General features: G+C 44.3%; 1 protein-coding gene across 2 annotated transcripts; it reads left to right on the top strand.

Moving 5' to 3' along the window:
- The first annotated feature begins 1,804 nt into the window (after nt 1-1,804).
- On the top strand, nt 1,805-6,262 carry LOC131880975 (uncharacterized). 2 transcript variants are annotated; one of them, XM_059227712.1, is made up of 7 exons: nt 1,805-1,937; nt 2,112-2,336; nt 3,662-3,882; nt 4,028-4,320; nt 4,413-4,691; nt 4,954-5,585; nt 5,959-6,262. In XM_059227712.1, exons 2-7 carry the CDS (start codon nt 2,148-2,150, stop codon nt 6,136-6,138), a joined length of 1,794 nt encoding a protein of 597 aa, XP_059083695.1. In that variant the 5' UTR covers nt 1,805-1,937; nt 2,112-2,147; the 3' UTR covers nt 6,139-6,262. The 2 variants fall into 2 exon arrangements, with proteins under 2 accessions (XP_059083695.1, XP_059083696.1); XM_059227713.1 differs by lacking the exon at nt 1,805-1,937 and having other exon boundaries at nt 2,203-2,340.
- Nucleotides 6,263-11,138: the final 4,876 nt, after the last annotated feature.

The raw sequence follows: 11,138 nt of genomic DNA, 5'->3' as shown, positions 1-11,138 counted from the left end.
GTCAGCTTTGTTGCCAGAAAAGCACGAGTGGCCCCTAGTCAACCAACAACAGTTCCAAGGATGGAATTGGTCGCAGCAGTTCTCGCTGCCTCACTCTCGGATCATATGAGAAGTCAGTTGGATATTGAAGAATTGTGCCAGTACCATTGGACGTATAGCACTGTCGTTATTGGATATATTTGCAATGAAGAGCACTAATTCCATCTGTTTGTGGCTAATCGGGTTAGAAAATTTCGCTCTGTATCGTCGCCCACGTCTTGGCGATTTGTCGAGACTTCTAAAAATCCGGCCGATGACGCCTCGAGAGGATTGAGTTGTGTTGGGCTTCAAGCTACCCATCGATGGTTTATTGGACCTGAGTTCTTAACGAATCGAGATTGTTCTTGGAGAGTGCCTGCTGTGGAGAAATTCCATATAGATCAGAACGAACCAAAATGTGAAAGAGAAAGAAAAAGAGCCTGGGTTAAAGTCAGTAGTACCTTGTCGAAGTGGTGCCCAATTATGGATGCTCATGGATTATTGAGAGTCGGAGGTCGTTTAGAAAAGCTTCCAAATCGAGATGTCCATCCATTATTAATTATCCCCAAGAAAGAAAGAATTTCCGATCTTATCATTGGGAGCTCTCACGAATTTAAATAACATTAACGCTATCCGCCAAAGTGGATATTGGATCCAAGGAATGAACTCTCGGGTTCGGGGATTTTTATCAAACTGTTTTCGTTGCAAGTATCTTCGGGGTAAAACAGAGCAGCCTCAAATGGCTGATTTGCCCTTGGACCGACTTCAAACCGCACCGCCATTCTCCTACGTTGGAGTCGATTTTTATGGCCCCTTCATGATTCGCAACCGACGTAAGGATGAAAAAAGATATGAAATGATTTTCTCCTGCTTGAGTTCAAGAGCGGTCCATATTGAGGTGGCCACGTCCTTGGATACCTCCTCCTACTTTGCGGCTTTGAGACGCATGGTGTCCAGAAGGGGTCCAATACGACTTCTAAGGTCCGACAATGGTCAGAACTTTGTTGGAGCAGAACGGGAGATAAGCAAAGCTCTTGAGGAAATGGATCAGGACTCTGTGGCTGCTTTTCTGAGGGAACGGGGATCAAACTTTGAGTGATACAAAAGGAATCCACCTTCAGCGTCTAACTTTGGAGGTATTTGGGAGCGACAAATTTGCTCGATCCGTGCGATTCTTGCCTCTCTTATGATAGACCATGGACACCTCCTGAATGACGAAACGTTCCACACGTTGATGTCTGAGGTGGAAAATATTTTGAATGCTCGCCCACTAACCGTGGAATGTTTAAACGATCCTCTCAGCCCATGGCCGATGAATCCAAGCATGCTCCTCACACAAAAGACAGGAGTATTCATCCCTCCTCCAGGAAGATTCGTCAGTCCTGACTTATATTCCAAGCGGCAATGGCAACGAACCCAATACTTGGCTGAGCAGTTTTGGACACGTTTTCGCCACGAGTGTTTGCAATTGTTGCAGCCACGAGCCAAGTGGATAAAAAAAACGAAGCAATTTGCAATTCGGTGACATTGTCATCCTCAAGGACGAAATCCAACCAAGAAACCTTGGGCGACTTGCTCGGTTAATAGAGACGTACCCTGATTATTATTTTTGGCATCAAGTGAGTTTCTTTGAAAAGCTGGCATACTTTGTAGATGAAAAACTTACTTTCAATAATAGTACAACTATTTGAAGACGCTGAAATGTCTTGAAAACGAGGGAAAATGTCTGTTCTGACGGTTGTGAACTTCAAAATCTACCCACCCAAAACCAAATTATAACAAGCAGCTGAAGTTGAGGGAGGCCAATTCTGGTCGCATAGTGGCAGGATTACCTCGACTACGTATTCAATTCAGTCATCGCAACGTTGTCAGGATCCCTTCTCTTAACCTCCAACAACATTGATCAATCTAATGACTCAGTGAGTAATAAAAAGACTACACATAACTTGAGGCCAATATTCCTAACCTAGACAACAGACGAGAATATAACTTAGGGGAAATCGTTCCATCCACCCATTCAATACATTTAATATATCAACTGATGTAGAATAAGTGAAGGAGCAAGCGAACTCTTGATAATGAGCGTATCCTAGTAAATCTCTGGTTCCATAACCGCAATCGCACTAACTATGGAGTCGTTAGCCGAAATTGAAGCCCCAGGCGCACCTGTGGCTAAACCTCGTGTTCGTCCAAACCCGCCACCCTCGTCGTCCAAGTCTTCTGAAGAAGTGTTCCATTGTCCAAATTGCCGAAAGACGTTTGCGTCGCGGACATGGTGTCGCCACCACCGCAGGAAAAACACGTGTCGTCCACCACAAGTAAGTAAGTTGAATTATTTTACAGTGAAAGAGGCATGCCACTATCTACCTATTTAAATCGGGCACTCACGGACATGACACAACGACATAGTTTAGAACATAAGATCGTCAAGGAGCCAATTCTTCCCAGAGTGAGCTACTGAAATTGCCCGACAGAGGTCCAGGATCAATTCTGCTCTTCTTTGAATGGGAGTAATATGACCTTGAACGGAATGAAATTCCGCTCAATGACCTTTTGGGACAACGCCATTTCACACTCGAATCGTAGCCCCAGGAATATATATAACATTATTGACAAGGTTATGTTTGCGTACGTGAAAAAAATAGTACAAGGATGACGGAATGCGTGGATGTAAAGCAGTAAGCCATGCCAGTAAGCTTATTTTGTAGCCAATTTTGCATATGGCAATCTGAAGCCTAGGTAATAATTTCCAGAACGATTGAATAACTTTTGCAGAACTAAGCTCATTTTAAGTCATGCTAAAGTCATTGTTTTGAATAGACCTCGAATAAAAGTCGTCTCTTTCCGATAGCCTAATAGAGGTCTTAGATAAAATTCACTGCCAAGTTGCTGAGAGTAACATGGCCTTGCATGGAATGAAATTTCTGTCAATGATATTCGGAGCAATGTCTGTAAGAAACTGATGATAACTCAGTTGGTTAACGCCAGGCCGTGGGATGAAAGGGATTATGGGTTCAAGCCCAAGGCTCTCGCCAACACTTTTGTGCGTTGATGCCACTAATGGCAGCTGCACCTAAAGCTACTGAGCACATATTTATCCCCACCGAAGTAGTTATTCCCTGTATGAGACAAAGTACAGGTAAATTCATGAAATACTGTGATATTGTAGCGCCGTAAAATCATATAGAATCCAATGAGGCCAGAATCCTCGCAATATAGAGTGATATGCTAGCATGATGTGAGTGGATTCCTTCACGAAAATGAATAGCACTTGACACTCGAGGTGTTTTGATTATTCAAAAGAGATAAATCATAGGAAGGAGACGTGTTATAGTGGTTAGCGCAGATACCTCTTACGAAAGAGGTACTCGTTTCGAATCTCCTACCCGACCTTTCTCAAAGAAACTTTTAGACGCTAACCCTGCCCACAGACGGAGAACCAAACTGATGCGGATCTTCTATTCTTTCTCCTATGGGAAAAAGTATAAGGACGATGTGATGGCTGGCTTCGCCGACCGGGCGAGGCCCATCCCTCCGACCCTAGCACCCAAATACAATAAAAATAATAATGTAGAGAGTAGCTCACGGCGAATATAAGCCTTATTAACTGACCCAGTGGTCCTTTTCTCTGATGGATGAATAGGCGGCGATTTCTTGCCAAATCCCCCATGAGCACCACCCTCTTCGAGAGCAATTTGACTCCATGAGCGATGCATTGGAGTGGTGGGCGGCCAACGAAATGGATCGCTTTTTCTCCTTCAAAGGTTGCAAACGGGGCAGCAAGATCGCGCATTGCTCGCAAAATGTCCAGGACAAACGGGCCTCGACCAAGAAAACCAAAAAAGTGTTCCATTGTAGCGCCAAGTAAGTTGCTATCGCGTCATTGCGCCATTCCTTATCATGGAGTCAAGTTTGGGTGGTTCATGAGCGGACTCTCTGAGTAGCACTCAGTTGTCGATTATCAGTAATCATGCATGCATGTATCGGTCGTTTGTGTGCTCTTCCGCAGGATCATCTTCAACCAAGCAGAAGTGTGCCAATGCGAGGACGCCAATGCCGACGGGGATTGGTGCCACAACGCCCAATTCAAGATCTTGGCCTATGGTTGTCTGGCTCATTCACACCCAATTGAGCCGAGGAAGCTACGTCTCTCAGAAGTCGAGAAAAGGCGCGTGATTCAAATGCTCCAATCCGGTCTCCGGTCCGACGTCATCCTGGACAAGTTCGTGCCCCAATCGGCCAATAGTAAACCCTTGACTTATGATGACGTCTACCGAATTCGTAAGGCCTGCCATCGTCTGGGTGAGCATTTGATACTCCAATCCATTGACACACATTGACATCATTGACACAGTGTCCCTTTCACCAACCGAACAATTCGTCCGGTGTTTTAGGAGGAACCTCCGAAGGCCGGGTATCGGAGGTGGAGAACGTGACCGCCTTGTTGGCCGAGCCCGCCTTTCGCAGCTTCAATTTCGGGTCCAAGTTTGAGGTGATGGAATTTCCAGCTGATGTCACGGGCAAAGTGGTTGAAACCTCGGGCCATTTTCTCATCACGTGGGCGAGTGCGATAATGCTCGACCACTTTCGAGCGCATCCCACCATCATTTCTATTCATGGGTCGGCGGGAACCAACTCGTCCAAATTCGTTTTGATCTCCATTTTAATCTTTGGTGAGTCCCAATCCCCGATCTCACCTGACTTCCCGTCTCGCAGTCATAAGTCGTCTCTTCGAGGTGTCCATCCTATAATTATTATATCCCATCCTCTAATTCTGTCGAGGTCCATTCGGCACACCCTCTCAATTGACCAACACGAAGTGATCTCACTAATGTGGTCTTGTGTCGGAGGGTGCTTGTTCGCCCGACCAGCACCAAATTTCGAGTAGTCTGTCCATTATGTTGACGTTTTTCTTTTTTGGGTTGAGCTTGGCAGATTCCAACGGCGAAGGTTGTCCAATTTTGCAAGCCCTGGCTGAAAATGAAAGTCAAACAGTGGTTTCCGCCGCCCTTAACGTTTTAAAGTCGCTTGTTCCCGAGGCTTGTGCCAAGGTCACAACCATCCTGACAGATGCTCATCCCACGTACATCAACGCCTGGCGAGAGCTAATCCACTCTGACGTGGTCTGGAGCGTAGTTCATTGGGACGGGGTCAAAGATGGGTCTAAAAAGCGGACCCAATCCGCCTCGGCGGGACCGGAGCCCATTCTCAACAATGGTCAGACCAATGATCTTAAGGAGACGGAGCAGATCATGATGGTGAGTATCGAGAATGAGGATCCCGCCCAGACGGAAACCGCCCAGACGTCGCAAATCTTGAGCGTGGAGCGCTTCCGTCGGACCGTCAAGCAAGTATTTCGAGCGAAGATGGACGTGGCTAGTGCGTGTTTGGGCATAAAACAAGTCAACAAGATCTTTTACGGCATTGAGACCGTTGTGCCAGAGGCCCGGCTCATAACGAAGACATCCCATACAGAGAAATCAGACCTCCTGGAACAGCCGAATCCCAGGAAGCGAAAACGCCTGGCGGCCCAAATCCAATCAGTTCAAGTCCCGAGTGATATCGAGGTAAGTCGATGGCTCGCACAATTGTTGCAGGAATGTTTTTTGCACCCGTGAGTCATTGTTCCCATGCATCCTCGGCCAGAAATATAGCTAAATACATTCAAGACCCAGCTCTCAGTTTACATTCCAAGAACAAAATTAAAAGTCGTGAGCTCGATTGGTGAAAGCTCTGTACCCCTGGCCTTATTGGACATTGACGCGGTGCATTTTCGTAGCCCAACTAGGTGAAGAAAGTATTTCAGTTCCAACTTAAGCGGGGGTTTCTAAAATCCCAAGGATCTTTTCATTGGCGAGGCTCAAGGTGCCATTCGTAATTCAAATTATCCACTTTGTTTGGTGCCATCCAACAAATTACCATTCTTCTTCTGCCCCTTAGGCGCAAGAGGTGTCTCGATTTATGGACGAACTTGCTCAAATGAAGGAAAAAGTGCTTCGAGCTGAAACCTTATTAACCTCGCAGAATGTGGACATGGATGTCAAACGGGATTTTATGAATGCCTTGAACTCGTTTCCGATGAAGATGGTCGACGTGCCTGATCACCCTCAAACCTCCTAGCCAAAATATACTCGGCCCACACTGTTAGTCACCCTAGGCGTTCTTGAACATTTTATTCTTTTATCCGTTTATATTTATATCTATATTGGAATAAAACAAGGTTTACTCGATGGTTGAACTACGAGGAACGTGGAACCTTAAAAACCTGACCGCAAGTCATTGGCACTAAACGGCTGATTAAGACGGATTAGTCTTGACTGCCTAACGTTTGTCATTTGTTTAACTAAAAAATATGAGTCAAAGCACTGGCACTTCTTTGGGATTTGGGAGGTCAAATATTAGACGAGGATGGTGATTCAAATACAAATTCTGGGCCATTGTGGCGTCTCCATGTCAAAAAAGAACAAAGAAAAATCTGAATAAATACGCATCTTTCCATCTTGCCAACAGTGAAGATTCTCTGAGAAATTCACTAAGTACTCGGAAATCTTCTGAATCGTTAGAGCCCTCCTATTAGATATTGTTGGAAGCGCACCAGATACATCTGTTCTCACATGCTTGACAAACAATTTTGGACTGAATCTATTGTTCAAAAAGACATTTCTAGGTCTCCATGAGGCATAGCCTCAGTTTTCTTATAAGATAAAAGCATGCTGATTCAAATTTATTGTCTAAGATTTCAAAGCGTCAATGGCTTTTCTTTTAACCTAAATATTTCTTCAACTCATTTGATAGTCACAATTTCGAGGTGAATCAACATAAGACAATGGATACAACAAAAGATACAAGAACATAGGGTTATGGTGACAAAAAATGAAATTGCTCAACTTTTCGAAATATTTGTCAAACTTTATGTCAAAATGTAGGGCTTTACTTTTTGAGTAACACTACCGGTAAACCGTTACTTTTTAAAAAAATAACGGTAACGGAACATGTTTTTAGTCCTCGCGTCACCGTTACATTTTTTCGATTATAAATAAGGGAAACAAAATTGCGTAAAGGTTTCCTATCCGATTTAAAAAAAAAATATATGTCTCAAATATCCATGGCTTCCCCGCCCCTAATGGGATCAAATGAGTAAATAATCGCGGGAGTCAGTTTTTCACGTCGTATCTACAAAACGTTAAAAAATGGTATAAACGTTTTTTTGTAGTTTTTGGCCCTTAGTTTCTTCTGCAAAAGAAAACGGTAACGCGTTACTTTTTCTAAAAAGTATCGGTAACGGTTCAAGCCCTCCCAAAAGGTATATCGCTCATCTCCACAATTAATCATTGATATAGTCTTTATTCATCAGCAGATCTAGGAAAAGAAGCTAAAAACCTATAACATAGGTTTTTACCTATTTCGACCATATGGACAAATCACCTAGAACGACCTTTTTTGGGAAAACATCCCTTTTTGTACCTTTTTGGCATTTTTCATACTCACTTGTTAGAAAAAAATGAGCCTGACATATGGTTGTAAATATCTTTTGTTTTTTCATGGACTTTTCTAACCGGTACAGGGAACGTAATCCCAGCATCCCAGCATGTGGGCACCGCAACCCGAGTCGACAGTGTACTAGATCTAGTATTTGCCAGTGATCCGGATATGATTTCTACTATCCAAGTAACGCCAAGGGACCTTTCCGATCATGGCATTCTGGAAAGATATACCACAATTCAGAAGAAAAAAATTCAAGTTCCCAAAAAAGTCTCAAAAACTGGACTTGCCAAGTATTGCTTTCATGAAGAATGCTGTAATCTGAACTATAGAATCCCTTGACCTTGTTGTCAAAATGGATGAGGAGCCTAGCATTGATGATGGCATAACACTGCTCATAAGCTCACTTGAAGGGGCATGTGACCAAGTAGGAGTTCCTCTTTTGGCGAATAAAGAAAATGAAGCGACTATTCCGAAACGGAGACAAAAGCTCTTCAAGAAACGGGTGTCACAGGTAAAGAGGCTAAAGGCCCTGGATGATGAATCATTCATATCTTAAAATGTTCAAAGTAAGATTAAGAACATCGACATTCTTTTGAAAACCTCGCTGGACATGGATCAGTTGTGGAAAGGGAGGAGGGTTGTCCAAGATGTTAAAATTCAACCCAAAAGCGTTTTACTCATACATCAATTCCAAACGAAAAGCCAACGCCCCGGTAGGGCCCCGTAGACAACCGAACGACGAAGAAGTATCTAATCCAATCAATTTTGCCAATATCCTTATATGTCAATTTGCCTCTGTATTTTCAATCTCAATTGATCACGTAGCAAAAGACCCCCCTTTGGGCAACAGCAATTCCTCGTTAGCAGACATTTTCATCGATGAGCACGATGTTCGTAAAGCCATTGAAGACTTGAAGTTTTCGAGTGCTCCACGGCCGGATGGCGTGACAACCCAGTTCCCTAAACGCACCGAACAGGTCGTTGCTCCAATACTAACACACTTTATGAATAGGGTCGGGTGGCCATCCAAATAAAAACTGCCCATATTGTGCTAATTTATAAAGGAGGAGATAGGGGTATACCTGGCAATTATAGACCAATATCCCTAACGTCAAATATTGCCAAGGTCATGGAAAAAGTGGTTAAGGAAAAACTTCTACAATACCTTGACAAAAAAGGGTGGTATTCCTGACCAACAACATGGGTTTCGCACTCATTTTAGCACAGTTACTTAACTTATTCAACATTTTGACGACGTAATTGCAACATAATGAATGTGTAGACGTTATTTACTTGGACTTTGCGACAGCTTTTGATAAAGCAGACCACATTCTACCTTTAAATTGTTTAAGTACAATAGGTATCAATGGAAATACGCATTCCTGGATCAAAGAGTTCCTGACCAACCGTACCCAAGCTGTTCGAGTTGAAGGGTGCTTGAGTGGCACTTGCCAAGTCTCATCCGGAGTTCCACAAGACACTATACTAGGCCCAATCCTCTTCATACTCTTTATCGCACCACTACATGAATTACCCCTTGAGTCTGCAATCTCCTCTTGTGCTGACGATACCAAGCTAGTGTCTGGAAGAAATTCAGTAAATGGGACAGAGCTGCAAAGCGACTCAGACACAATATATGATTGGGTGTAAGCACAGAACATGGAGTCAAATGGGGATAAATTCCGTATGATGACATAGGACCAGGTACTCATGACTTTAACTGTCTACAACAGAATTTGGACACAACAGCTGCATGGTGACCAGCAAGTTTGACAATAAGACAACCAAACCATCTCCAGAAAATTTGGATTGATTATGATCTGTACATTTTAATTCCCACCATGCACTTAGTCTGTTGAAGTTAAAGTTAAACTGAATTACATTTTTTATTTCTACAAACTGTCAGAGGAAGTAAAAGCGGTTGTGAAAGTGTTCGTTGTAATCACCTAGCTTTTTTGATTAATCATAGACTAAATGTTACCATCTTTGAACAAAATATAGTTAACATTTGGATTGATTATTTCCATGATAATTTCTTGAGACTATGTTCCTTGCATTTGGCATTCTAATTATACTTACAACACAAAGGAACAAAAACACCAGGCAGTGATGAAAAACTAACCACCCCTAATTCCTACATGGTGTGTAATCTTAGTGCTGGTCACTCACTAGCTTTACAAGGTAAACAAATTTTGTTGTAGACAGCCAAAGTCATGAGTACCTAGGACCAAGTTGGTATAGACCTCTCTATTTATATCGATAATTACAGAGCCCAATCAAATCGGTAAATTCAATCAAGGATCTCGGGATAATCCTTATAGACGATGGCAAATTTGAGGAGCATATACAGTCAAAAGTGACCAAGGCTTTTCAGACTTGTGGCTAGATATATCGAACATTCAAGTCCAGAGATGCATTGACTATGAAAACGTTAAACAAATCAATAGCCCAACCTCTAGTCCAGCCGCATCTTGAACATTCCCAATCTGGGCCCCCATGACCGCTGTGGGGAGGGTTAAATAAGATTGAACAAGTACAAAAGAGTTTCACGAGATATATTGACGGGATGTCGAAATTAAGCTATAGGCACCTTTAAGCTACAGCTGACTGATGACGTCATCTTCAAAAGCAAAGGTAAACAAATCTCTTGGGCGGTCACTTTTCCAGCGCTACTAGGACTATTGAACACATCATACTTTATACTTAGGGGAGTATGGAGGCCTCACTAATAATTCCAATCGTGGCCCCGTTTGACCGTCCATGAGAATCCTAAGGCTTGGAAGAAGGCTAATTCATCAGGGTGGGTGCGTGACTCACCGATGTGGCGCCCATAAAGGCCACTCGACCTTGCCACGCCGGCCTCGCCCACCACATGACGCCCTCCACCGGGCCTGAGGCCTGGCTATGGCTGAGCTCCACCTGGAATCGGGCCTTGGTCAAGTGCGAGCTCAGGTCTAAGGTGCGCTCCAGGCGCGAGACTGTCCACCCGCCCGTCGACTGGGCTGCCCACGACCAAGACAGGGCTCGGCGGAACCGAGTGACCGCTGCCCGCCGCACCGCTGGCGGGGCTAAGGCTGTCAGGACCAACGACGCCGCTGCACCATGACCATTAGCCAGCCGGACCATCCACCCCTCACTGGATCGGGGATCCTCACGGGTCTGCCGCCGAGGACCGCGAAGGCCGCCAAGGCCGCCAAGGAGGGAGTGCTCTGGGTATCATTTTCCCACCGATGAAAATGTCAGTAAGTCGGCAGTCCCTCAGTCGATTACAACTCACTTCGTCACTTCGTCACTTCGTCACTTCGTACTAGTCACTTAGGCAATTGTTACGACAAGTGCCGATTCAGCATGCATGCATGCAGAGCAGAGCAGAGACCGGTCGGTGACTCGGCAACTTCCTAACTACAGAACGACAGAGAAGACAGACACGCAGTCAGTCGGTCAGTCCAGCAGTGTCGCGGTCTCACTCAGTGCGGCCACACGCTAACGGACTTTCAGAAGTCCGATTTGGGTACTAATAGTTGCGTGATAATGAAAATGTAACAATGCGTGAGATAGAATCCTTTAGGCCATCTTTTCCGCCACAAGTTGATTATAAGTAGAGCGGGCAAAACATTCAATTTCAATAGAAATTT

The sequence above is a fragment of the Tigriopus californicus genome, chromosome 5, assembly GCF_007210705.1.
Source record: "Tigriopus californicus strain San Diego chromosome 5, Tcal_SD_v2.1, whole genome shotgun sequence".
In the NCBI taxonomy this organism is placed as follows: Eukaryota; Metazoa; Arthropoda; class Copepoda; order Harpacticoida; family Harpacticidae; genus Tigriopus; species Tigriopus californicus.
The sequence above is the reverse complement of the archived record's forward strand: the minus strand, read 5'-3'. Positions and strand labels throughout refer to the sequence as shown.